The following is a 13,119-nucleotide window of genomic DNA, read 5'->3' as shown; positions in this document are numbered from 1 at the left end:
CTTGACAGAAGGTGACAGTTTACATTTTTTCCTCACAATAACACACACGCAAAGAGCACGTCCTCTTTGACGCATATAACTCCTTCCTATTCACATTTCAGCAGCTCCGTTTATGAGAAAAACTCCAACCAGTGATGTTTCTCCAGAAAGAAGTATTTGGTGTTGAGGTGCTTTCAGCTCTAATTCTGTCCTGGAGCTACACGGTTGTCTTTTTTTAAACTACGCTCTACTGGTTTTATGAATCATAAAAGCATTTTGAACTCAATCCAGTCAATACGTTGGCATCCGAATAGGCCAAACATGAATGACAGATGTAGTCTGTGTTCGCCTGGGCATCTGCTTTGCTGAAGTGTGCGCCGCTGTTGCACCTGCAGCAGGCACCAAACGGCCTGCTTCCAGCGCCAGAACAGATTTAGGGTTGTAATCTTGGTAGTCGAAGGGAGAGCTGTATCTCAGCAACTAAGAGCGGTCCGCTGTAGCACGGCGCTGTAATGACTCCCCGGCAAATAAATCAATATGCCGAGAAGAACTACAGGCACGCAGCATGCAAACGAGGAGCAGAGATGAGGAAGGGATTGTTGGAGCGAGCCGCTCTAAAGGACTGTTAGATTTTTAAACAGATACCTGCAGAGCTTGTCAGCGTCGTGTTTCAGCCGTGTTAACGCAGCTCCACAACAACCGCATGAAACTGAAACCTCCACCTTCATCATCCTCCTCTCCATTTTCTCTCTCATTTGTAGGGCTTTGGAGTGGCTCTGCTTTGGAATAAATGGATTATGTCTAATTGGGAAGTCTGGGTTTGAACCTTGACCACTCCACACACGCACACACAAATCCCTGAAGTCCATCACATCATTCTGCGCCTGGAAGGATGCTGCAATTATAACCAGTGTGGGCTTGTTCTGTCAAAGGCAACAGAGTGTAGAGACAGGTAGGAGGGCGTTCGCCCAATGTTCAGGGGTGATGCAAAGCAGCTGATGAAAGAAAACTGTGAGGAAAAACACAAGATCAGGAGCAGGGACAGCCTGCAAAGATATATACGACACCCACAAATCCGCCTGCGCGTATTTGTGTTTTTGAGTGGGTGTCAGCATGTGTGCATGTATGTGCGTGTGGTTCTGTCTGTCTGTCTGACAGGGAACGGCCAATTACTGTCGAAAGTGGCGGGATGAGTCCTGCCAGACCATAGCTTTCCATTAGTGCATGCCAGCCAAGCATGTGTGTTTATGTGTGTGTGTGTGTTTATGTGTGTGCAAGACAGAGAGAGGAGGATGACTTGAACGAGGAAAAAGAGAGACATAGAGGGATCAAGACTGGAAAGAATGTGTGGGTGCCGGGTCTCTGTGGGTCCATGTGTGTTTGCCTTTCCCATTTTCTAAAACCATGCTGCAGCCATGTGGATTTTCTAAAAAGCCCCGTCTTGTCCACTTGACGCTATGTTTTTAACCACAGTTAAGCAGAAAATTCCACCTTAAAAAACCCAACCCTACAACCTCAAATGTAGAAAATACTTCCAGAATTAACCTGCACGTTAACAAATTACATTTCATAAACTGGTTTGGTGTCTTGGAGAAAGTTGCTTTTTAAATTTCTGTTAATAAAAAACAGAATAAATGAGACAAGTTTTGCTAAACTTAATTTAATGTTTATTTCGCACTATAAGGTGCACTTAAAAGTCTTAATTTTTTCAAAAAACAACTCAATATATATGGATTATTTCAGTTTTGCTTACTAATGTGAAAGCGATTTTGAGAAGCACGCAGCACTCAAAATCTTTGTTTGGGTGTTATTGTGAATACGCTAACTCCGCTAACGTAACGGCGTCAGACTGTGGTTTTTTTTACGTGTTATTATGGTTGGGAGTTAGCGTAGTCGTAGTTTCTTTTGTTCTGGCCGTATACGTCTGTTTTTAAGTGTTGCAAACAAGGTTGGGAGTTCTTCCGAATACGCTAGCTAGGCAAACGCTTGTAACATGGCTAACATGTAGCGTGTTACAAACAAGTTCTTGAATTACTGAGAACCCAAGTAATAAAAGCTGAATGACAGACTTATCTCTGACATTCATTGACCCGGTGCTCCCTTTAGTGTGGAAAATGTCTTGTTAGCTAGCAAGCGTCATTGTCCCAAAAGAAATATCTGAAAATCAAATGTTGCTAATAGATGAAGGCTTTTATGATAATTATGTAAACGTCTAATAAAACATTTATATGGCTTTTTTGGGAAACAATAGGTATAAATATTTAGCTTTTGCAGATTTAAACACCCAAACTAGAGGAAGGAAAGGTTTTAACAAGAAAAATCTTTGCCATTTTTTATATATAAAGATGTTTTTTTCTAAATGTCTTACATTCTTTTTTTCTACCAGAAGATTAATTGTAATGATGGAGAAACTAAATGTACTAATAGACAATATTAAAATCACAAAATCTTTCAGATAAGTACTGAAAACCTAAATATAACCTAGAAGAGCTAACATTTAAGCTAAAAGATGCTAAAACGCTAATGGGGATAGTTTTCACCGAAACTATTCCTTTTTTGAGTGTGTGAGTTACATTAAATTAATGTATATCCATAGTGTATAGTGAAGTAGTATTAACTGAACAAATCAAAGTCATTGACTGTAAAAACTTTGAAAATGGGAAAGGAACCTTTGCCAGAGTTTAGCTAACTAAAAGTAACCCTTTTTTTAAAACTTATTAAAGGTGTAGGGTAAGTTTTGATTACATATTAACATCCAGTAACCTTTGAATATGAACACTCCTCATTAACAGAACTGACAATTTTCCTAATTTGGAAGTATGAAATCAAATTAAAGATGCTAATTTAGTTGAATTTGGCTGCATATATTTCGTTTTCTTTGGTCTCACTGTGATTTCAGGGCGGTGTTTTGTATAAATAAATGAATAAAGCAGAAGATAGAGGAAGCATTTTAATTATGTTTCCGTTATCTGGGATCATCTGAGATACATTTGTGGGTAAAATCATGCAAGGCTATAGTCACACAAGCATTTGTTGCAGATTTTGTGTGGGTGTTTCCCTCACATGTGCAGTCTGTTGCTCCACCGAGTTAATTATATTTCCAAAAACTTCTTATAAACTTTTGATATTTCATATATGTAGCAGATAAATTATTCACTAGAAATAATCAGATGTTTATTACAAAACCCATCTAGCAATCAGACTGTAACAAATTGAATTAGGATTAAGCCACACTGTAATTACACAATAATTAGACTGAATGTGTTTCGTTTAAATGTAACCTGAGATAAGGGAGGACATTGGTGGTGGACTGGTGCTAAATAAATAAATTGAATCAAATGAGTAACACAGATTTCCAAATTACCACATCCTGCCCTGGAGTGAAGACGGTGGCAGTACTCCCGAATAAGCCTAATTAGTTTTCCTCATGAACGCTGAATCAATTAACAATATGATAACAGACAGGAGGGACAAAATAGGTTACAAGGAAAGGAAGTTATATCAAATGTGAACTAATGAGACATAAAAAAACACACAAAACGAAGCACTGAATCCATAATGCTAAGGATTTCTAAAAAAAAAAAAGCTTTTTACACTTTATCATGTATAATCACACCTTCAATGAAAGTAGTTAGGAGGGGTCTGTGAGCTTTTCTGCATTCTAAGCTGCATGCTGCACCGTGAGTGACATGCATTATTCAGCAGGATTATCTGCAAACAAACTGTGGCAGATGTGGATATATTATTTAAGAACGAGTCAATTCCTATTAGGCACGTGTCCATCCTGCACACTCTATATGTGTTTGTGTGTGTGTGTGTGTGTTTGTGTGTGTTTGTGTTGAGAATCCAAATATATCAGACTGACAGACTGCTGTATTGATCACATCAGTCACATCACTGCGCTCCAGGATGCAAATGCTTACCTTTATCATCAGCAGAAGGAGGAGGATGAGGAAAAAAAAACACATTTGCAAAGTTTTACTGATAAATTGGCACATTCAATTATTCTGAAACCAACATTTTTTTGCTACATGTTGGGTTTTATTTTTGGCTGAATTTTTCACTTTTACTCTTAAAATGTGTGTGTGCCTATAAATTTATGACCAAAAAACTTGTATTATATTTAAAAAATTGCCCTTTTTAATGTATTTGTTGGTTGCTTTATATGTGAGAAGTGTGCGCCCTCCTCCTCCATCTCTTCCTCCTCCTCCATCTCCTCCTCCTCCTCATGTGTTTTCCCCTGTCAGCGGACCTCGCCGTGCTCCATGTGAGGAGGGGAAGAAAAAAAAAACTACACTAACACAGGAGCGCCTTCATTATGCAAAACATGAAACCCAAACAGAAACAGACACTTTTCAGCTTCTCTTTCTTCTTTTTTTTTCTCCTTTTCACCTTTCAACCAAATGAGTAGTTTAAATGCATCATCTGACTGACCTGCTGCCAGTTCTCCTCAAGGGATGGCATCGCGGAGAAATAACCAGTGTCGTGGACGAGTTGAAGTTCCTGGAAAATACTGTAATTCGCCAACACATCCATGTTTGATGTAAAAAAAAAAGAAAAAAAAAGAATAAAAATAAAAAAGTCAGGAAAGATGTACGGAATCCAAACGATTAAAAAAAACGCACTTTTTCTTCTTCTTTTTGTATCTCAAATAAAAGGAGAAAAACAGGGACAAAAAAACGCAATTGGTGCAGGTAAACACCTGGACACTTCAATGGAAAAAAAACAGCTTCGCGAAAAGTATAGTGTTTGTTATCTGTGTCCTCCTCTCTTCTCTGCTCGCGCTCTGTCACGCCTCTCCTCCTCAGTGCGGGCTCGGGGTGCCAGATCTATTTCCGCATTGCCAGATTGCCCGTCCGCCTGGTTGCCAGGTTCGCTCCTCCAGCAGCAGACTGTGCCCCCCCTTTTCCCTCCTCTCTCCTATCTAAGCGACCGGCGCGAGGAAGCATGAGGGAGGAGGAGCCACCTGTCAGTCTTTTTCATGCGTGACCTAATAAGGCAAATAGGAGTGATGATGTCACTGGCGTCCAATTAAGGAGGCGCTGAGACAGAGTGAGGGGGCGGGGCGTTCAGGGACGCTTGTAGCCCATTGGCCGCGCGGCCCCGTCAGTCTGAGGTCAGACGGTAGAGAGGGGGGAAGTTATTTTTAGAGGCCTATATAAAAGCAGCAGCATTCCTCTCGCAGTCACAACAGGCTGCGCAAGCGGAGAGGTGAGAGCGGAGAAGTGCGCGAGCTGTGGAGGAGCACGAGCGAAGTCACAAACAGCGGCGGGAAACTGCTGAAGAAGGAAAGGGGGCGAGCTAAAGGGGCTGTGGGCATGTCGGTATGGAAGCGTCACCTCTGTGACGCGTGTTTTTTTTACCTGGGGAGGTTAAGCAAAGGGTTAGAAGAGGTGAATTCACCAGCTTATTTGAAGTACTTGAAGCAAAAGTTGTAAACTTTTTGTCCATTTGTGAAAGTAAGAACTTATAAAGGCACCTTTTTTTTCTAAAGTCCCACCCCAATAACTTTATTTTTAGCTGTTTTTACAGTATGACAGAGTTTTGTCGCCAGTTTACAAATAATTCCTAATTTATTTTCGACTTTAAATATCGTTAATCTACGAGAAAAAAGTCAAACATTTACGAGATAAAAAGTATGATATTTAAAGTCCTAAATTAATAAGAAAAAGTAATAGATTAATGAGAAAGAAAAAACACCAAAGTTGTCTGTTTATCACAACCTAGCTTGAAGATGAAAGAGCATTAATACCCAAACTTGTTTGCAACTCCTAAAAGCAGACGGACATTTTGACAGAGAGCCGTGTATCTTTCAGAATTGTTTCAGAATCAGTGAGCACCACAAGCATAAAGCGCTTTGGATTTCAAGGTGCACTTACATTTTTTAAAGAGAAATTAAGGCTTTACGGTGCACCTTGTAGTATTTCATTCTGTTTTTTGGGCCAAAATCAGAAAAACAACCTGTGTAGTTGGCTAGGACATACTGCAGCACTAGTTCATTAGAGATTCAGTTGAGAGCAGGACTGTTGGTGTGGAGCAAACCGCCCCCACTTCCTGTAGCTGAGAGTTCTCTGTTTACAAGCTCCCCTTTCACAGTGCATCAGGATACCAGCATTCAGTGGATAAAAATGATCAAAATAAATACACGATTATGTTATTCTCTAACAAATACTTTTTGTAAGTTTCAATCTTACAAAGAGAGGAAACCAGCTGCAGGTGATCCTGCCCCCCAGGACCAGGAGAGAGTACATAAGTAGTTTAAAAGAAAGTTAGTTGAAGTAACGTCAGTGAGTGACCTCAGTATTTTGTGGGACTGTGACTCAGAGAGCAGTCATTAACAGGTAAATTACAGGAAATTGGGTCATGCCACGTGTCCCTACTTCGATTTTCCATCAGAGCTCACTGTAATGACTAGAACTCTTTGTAGATATTAGATCTGTGAGGCTGGACAATCAAACAGAGTAAAGTAATGTAGATACTGCCCTGGACAGAGTTTGAATAGTACTTTTCCAGTTTATACCCTTTTTCTTTTTAAAATATTTTTTGTGGTTTCTATAGGAAAAAAAAAATCCAGGCTTCTCTGTGCTCAACCATTTATGCTGAGACAAACATTAGTGAGAAAAGGTTCCAACATTTTATGTGTTAACTAATAAAAACTTTGAATATATTTAGAGAAGACAGGGAAGTGAAATATAAACAGGACACCAGGAATTCTATATCAGAAAATGCAAAGAGAAAGTGAAATGTGGATCTTTGTTGCCACACTTAAGAACAACACTTTATAGAACATTACTGTGGTTTCCACAAAGCTGTTAAAAAAGAGAATAAGATAGTTGGGGTAAATAGTCACGCCTTAAAAGTCCCACTCTTATGTATGATCTTTTGGTCTATTTCAAAATCCTTTCCAGTGATCTTTAATTATAATGATGTCGTTTTTAGCCAAAATAAAAATAAAAAAGTGTTGTTTTTCTGGGACTTAGTTCCTGCAGTCTAAAAATCGTTTCCCATCATCTCCGTGTTGACATGCTCTCCCTCTAGTTTACAAACCCCAGCTAACAGTGGCAGTGCGATAAAAATGGCGAGCAATATTGAAGCTATCCAACTGTACAGTTCTGAGCCAAATGCGACAAGGAAAGCAAAGACGTGCACGGATCTAGTCGTCTGCAAATGGATGCATCAGAATTGAGCAAAGCATGGGGCTTGTGGCCTGCAGATGGTTTGCTCGTAACAATCAGTTTTAATCTTAATTTTCTTTATATATTTGTTTTTGACCATGAGAAAAATGCAACAAGAACATGTTAAAAACATTTTTTTACCATCAGGACCCCAAAATACTTTTCTTTCAGTGCAAGTACTTTTTTTGTTGCTCAAAGGTGGGATATACTATTTTATCAATGTAAAGACAAACGGACTGTCTGGATGAGGTTTGTAGTAAAAAAATAAAAAAAAGGACACTAGGTGTCCTACACTACACTGTGGTGTAGTGGTTTTTGTCATAGCCTTACAGTGAGAAGGTTTGAACTCTAGCTGAGACCTTTCTGTGTGGAGTTTGCATGTTCTCCCCATACTGTACATACGTGTGTTGTAAATGTGTGTTTAACCCTTTGACAAACAGGTAACCTGTCCCAGTTGTACCCGCCGGCACCCAACAGCAGCTGGGACAGGCTCCAGCATCTCTGTGACCCTGAAAGGGATCCAGCAGGTGAAGAAAGTGGATGATTGGACCCCATGCTGTTAAGCCTTGGTAGTCTCTGCCCTCACCGGTGCGTTTGCCAATCACGTTGGTTTTACACAATGATTTAGAAATGAGGCTGACCTGCAAGTAGTATAGTTTTCAGTTCAAAATGTACTGTAAAGGTTCAAAAGGTTTTTAGTTTTGGTTAAAAACAAACAATCACAAGAGTTATGATGCAAAATTGTGATATCTCTTGGATTATATCTTTGGTTTCTTTTTTTTATTGGTTTCTCCCTTTTTTTTTAAATACATTTTTCACATTTCAACAATATCTTGATATATGAAATATTAGTTTTTTTATTGAAGAAGTGCAATTAATATTACTGAGATTGCCTCTTCTGAAAGATTTCTGTGTTCATTCATGGGTAAACATTTGTTCAACCTGCAAAAAAATGACTGTGTTAAAACAAAGAAAGTGTTACTTGAGACAATCGTATGTCACAAAAAGGTTACGTGGTTTTTCAAAGTTCAAAAGAATTAGTACATCTTTTCAAACTGGGTAAAGAGTTAAAAAAAGAAGAATTAAAGTAAGTCATCTAACCCCTTAACCACTTTTTTCTTTAAGGAATTCTGTATTTGTCAACTACTGTATAACGATTCAGTATGCCTCTAAAAACACTGAGGTGAATGCTACAGACATCCAACAACATAGACAAAGCACCACGAAGGATATATCTTCTCTCACATACACACTTGTCTAACTACTTGCATACTAAGTCCATATGTCTTCTTTCTCTGGACAAAAATCTCCATGACTATAATATAAAATCCTTTTTATCTTTTTAGAAGTCTTTCAGGGAAGTTGAGTCGGTCCACCATTGATCGTCTCTTCATTACTTCACATTTTTAGTAAAATTCCAACTTTGAAAGATTTTATATTAAATCTGCAGTGTTTGCACTCAAGCTGAGCAAAGCATAAAATATGGACTCCTGTTTAACTTTTTTAGCAACCACCAAGGATTAAATGTAAGCTCACAAGCGCCCTCTTTGGTGAGGCAGTGCTACTGCCTGCCTCCTCTTCTATCTTTTCAGTGCAGCTTTATGTCAGGTCTGAACAACAAAGAAACAGTGGACAAATATGAAGTACATTAACTCTTAAATGGAAAGTGTACAATGTATTAATCTTTAAAAGAAAGCATTACGCAAGATACAATGATTTTGAGGATAAGAATGATTAAAATGATTAGAATCATAGATATAAATTTGATTTGTAGCACATGGAACTGACCACATTATTTATGCAAATAAAAGGAGGATTTCTAAAATAACTACAGGGAAAGTACTTTACCATTGAGTTCATTTAAACTTTCAAAGTCAGAATTTTTTTTAAAACAAATTCCAGAAATGTCTTATCAACCAGTTTAGATATATTGAACAAGCCCAAATGGATACAAACGTGCCTTTCTGACAATAATTGTTCAAAATGGTTCTGTTTGATTCACATATATGTTTTCATCTCCATCTTGATTTCTACCATTTCATTTCTTTTACTCTAAGTACCTTTCATCTCACCCTTTCCTCCCAAACTTTTCCTGTTCCACTTTTGTCTTGTGTAATTGTAAAATTCATATCTTATCATTGTGTTTTTTTTGTTCATTGTTTTGATTTGTATCCTTTATTAGTCAGAAGCTTCCAGTTTTTCAGATGACTAAACCTTTTTGCTCAGGCCCCCTTTTCACTGCACACAGAAATATCACTTAAAAAACACACAACACAAGCACTAATAATTAGCTAAATAGGACACATAATTTAAAGGTCAAAATTCGAAACCCAGATGTGTAACCACGACAGTAATTTTTGGCTTATGTTCTACTAAAGCAGATTTCATCTCACAAATAATAATAAAAGTTTACTTTTGTTGCCAGATTCATTAAAACAAAACGGTCTCCAATGTCTTGAGTATTGTTGAGCCCCTGCAGGCGCTCATCAGTCAGGATGGACGTGCTTTGCTCAGTGTGAATCACAAAACTTTATTTTTGTGATGCGTTTGCTGCACATACCAATTTTTTTTTTTTTTAAAGTAGCAAAAACTTCAGAAGAAGCCTTGAAACTGTTTGTGTCAGTCTGATGTAACAAGCACAGGATGTGGAGCCCTTCCTGAGGATTTAGGTGTTATTGAGTTTTCTCTTGCTTTGTGTTGCCGTGTGCTTGTGGCTCCTCTCGCTGCCTGTCTGCATTGTTGTGTTTTCTGTCTCTGAGGGACACGCTGCTGCTCTCAGAGGACCACCGGGGGCCAGATGGCTTCTGGATGGACTGTTTCATGACTGTCTCCCCATTGATTTTTGCAGCTAAAGTTGCTGCTGAGGACAGAGAGGGAGGGGGCGGGAGTTACAGAGGAGGGGGCGCAATCAAAGCGACACTGAAGAGGCGCCGAACAGATTTATAGGAAATGGAATTGAACAAAAACAAAAAAGAAACTGTTTCAGATCTTTGATTTTGTTTTCTGCTTAAAGCTTCTCCTTAGGGATGAGTTAGCCCAGCTTCAGGCTTTGTTTTTCTCTCAAATTGTGTTCTTGTGGTGTTTAGCATTTCACTTCACACTGTCTAAACTGTCCGTGTGAACTTTTAGCCTTAGCCTTTTCAATTGTCAGTCTGTCTGTTTTTCTTGTTCTTTGCCACATTTTAACCAAAAGATTCGCTTACTGGAGCTCATGTTGTTGTTGCCTTTTAGTGATTTTTAAACATTCAATGATTGTGTTTTTTTGTCTAAAACAGGTTTGTGGGGAAAGCCTAGCCTTTCTGCAGAACTCTGACGGTTAAATCTAGTGTAAATAACATCCCAATAGAAAAAATAAGTTGATTTCTAGTTTATTGGCACTTATAGGCTATCTTAACATGTTAACATGTTCTCAAAATTTACACAAAGGGTCTCTAAAATAATAATAATAATAATAATAATAATAATCCAACCCTGAGTCAACCCATCCTGCCATTCAAAAAATAACATTATAATGCACAAAACACAAATGATGCTGATTTAAATTAATACAACGAATAAATGCACAAGCTATATAAATGTTACAAAAGAAATAAACATAAAAAAGGTATTTAAATCAGAATGTTCATAAGTTAATTACTGCTGTGACCTTTTAAACACGGGTATCACTGGAAAGCTCTTCTGACACCTGCCTCCAGTGGTGATTTGAAATACTGCAACCTTTTTGCGTGCATGTTTTTTTTTTTAAACTACCAAAGCCGGGATCCAGATTGATCGAATTGATCCAGAAATTTGAACTCTGGAAGCAACGCACTGCTTTGTTGAAAATGATATGCGTGCTGCCTTGCCACCAAAAATGCATTGCCGATGGCGAACTCTCAAAACGCAGCACAGACCTTCTCTGTGCATAGACCTAACAATGGAGCTGGATACCTCTGAAGCACAAATCATGTTTGGTGTAAACACAGACTCAAAAGGTTGATGAGTTAGCTTAGCTTCTATTGCAATACGGCCCTGAAACTTTTGTGCACTAGTTCACCACAGCTTGACACGCCAGGAAAGTTTCCAAAACAATCTTTTTCACATTGCATATTAGTTGTGCTATCTGGTCACCTGTGTCATTGGCTTTTATCCATCTGGCACTATTTTCTGCCACATGACAAAGTCAAATGTGCAGCTACCAAAGTAAACTTTCTTACCATGCCTAACGAAAGATTGTCAATTTTTTGCTTTTATTGATTTATAGAACAAGTCCACTGTCAGTGTCAATACCCACTAGAGTGGCTGCTATCAACAGAAGTTGCGTGTTGCAGACCAAAAGCAGGGGATATGCCTTGCCCTGGCACAAAGATGAGACACAAACACCATGTCCTCCTGCAAGAATCACTAAGCTGGAAGATCAAGATGCTGCAAAATATTTGCGTCTGCTGAAAACATCCTGGGGCCAAAGCAAAATCTGCGAACCATGAGAAGAAGCACAGCTCTCACAGTACCTGAGGAGAAGCCGTTCATGCACAAAAGTAACTAAAATATCAACAACAAAAAAACTGGAGGACATTTTTCATCTTTACCTTCCCTGACGTTTGGATATTGCTGTGTTTGGAAGCAATATCCAACAAGGGGGTTAAGGTTTTCAGGACGGCACTACCACACCACAGCAGACAAAGGTGATCTATTCCCTAGTCCCATCTAAGAAAGTTCAAAACATGTAGTAATCTGGAATTTATGGCACCGTTTAAGGATTTTCAAAGCATCTCTGGTATTAAAGGAAGACGCATCTTTGGAAACGTTCGCTCGGTCAAATACAAACTACACTTTATTTATGGAAGCCGTTTTACAGACAGCCCATTAGATTGAAAAATGCCCATAATATGTCCACTCATACATGTGTTAGTGCTGTCGTTTGGGGACATCACAGCTCCAGGCACCTTTACACTCCACCAGTAACCATCATTATCACCATATTTCACAAATAATGTCACTGACATCCAGGGAATCCATCTTCCTCACAACGCTCAGTCACACAGAAACAGCACCTGTCTGCCTTCCAGCCAGCATACATCTTCAGCCTCTGCTATCTATCTGTTGCAGCATTTCCTGTCTGCCCCCCTCCTCCTCCTCCTCTCATGCTCGGGATGTTTTAACTAATAAAGGAGAAATAATATGTCCTCAAGCAGAGGGAGGTATATGGGGTTAAGCATACTCTGGAACTAATTGCACTTTCTGGTTTTTAATAAAGACAAACCTTGTGCCTGCCGGCGTGCTTTTGGATGCACATTTGGATACATATGGGGTTGGGCTGTGGCTAACATACTGATTTTAATCAGTTGCTTGATATTTAAGACAGACCTGTTCCAATGGATATCCCTCAGATTAATTACAGTTATTAAAAAGCAGAAGAATATATAAAGAAAGTTAAGCTTGGCATTGCATTTCTAAATATTTCTTCATTCAAATCGTGGTGAATCAGGAGCAGCTAAAAAAATGCAAGAAATATCTATTTTATTAGATCATCTACACATAGTAAGTAAGAACATAATGCTCACTTTAGTACATATGTCAATCTATTCCATACAACTACAACTACAAAGCCTATCTAATTTGCAAATGCAAAATGCACCAAGCGGTGTCATTAGCTTGTATTTCCAGTGAAAGCTATTATGAATGATGAGTACAGTGAATACATTGTCATAGTTTTACATTTAGCAATGGGAACATGTTCATCTGGTGTGTATCTGCTGTAGGCAAAAGAAAAAAAAAAGCATCATCTGAGGCAGGTTTATTTGGTTAAACTACAATTGTTACTTCATGGTAATAAATAATTTGGCTTCAATGCCTAAAAATGGCACCAACAGTACTTTCACTACATAATTATTTTTTCTCAAAAGCCATTGCTTACAAAATTTTGTCTGTTTGCACTGAAATCCTTAGTTTAATATTCATTTCTTTTTTTAGAAACACTCAAAAA

The 13,119-nt window shown here is 38.5% G+C and overlaps 1 protein-coding gene and 1 long non-coding RNA gene across 2 annotated transcripts in view; one reads left to right on the top strand and one right to left on the bottom strand.

Moving 5' to 3' along the window:
* The window catches only part of LOC101156209 (Krueppel-like factor 7), a 90,718-nt gene extending 85,836 nt beyond the window's left edge, over positions 1-4,882 (bottom strand). The window contains exon 1 of the mRNA XM_004081436.4: positions 4,414-4,882. Within this exon, the coding sequence (XP_004081484.1) occupies positions 4,414-4,515 (102 nt within the window). The 5' untranslated portion in view covers positions 4,516-4,882. The remainder of the gene's footprint in view (positions 1-4,413) is intronic.
* A 300-nt stretch (positions 4,883-5,182) lies between these two features.
* Positions 5,183-12,901, top strand: LOC105356747. The gene is made up of 3 exons (XR_910840.3): positions 5,183-5,303; positions 7,595-7,742; positions 11,398-12,901. It is a non-coding gene; the product is annotated as an uncharacterized LOC105356747 (long non-coding RNA).
* The last annotated feature ends 218 nt before the right edge of the window (positions 12,902-13,119 follow it).

The sequence above is a fragment of the Oryzias latipes genome, chromosome 21 (genome assembly GCF_002234675.1).
Source record: "Oryzias latipes chromosome 21, ASM223467v1".
NCBI classification, from domain to species: Eukaryota; Metazoa; Chordata; class Actinopteri; order Beloniformes; family Adrianichthyidae; genus Oryzias; species Oryzias latipes.
The sequence above is the reverse complement of the archived record's forward strand: the minus strand, read 5'-3'. Positions and strand labels throughout refer to the sequence as shown.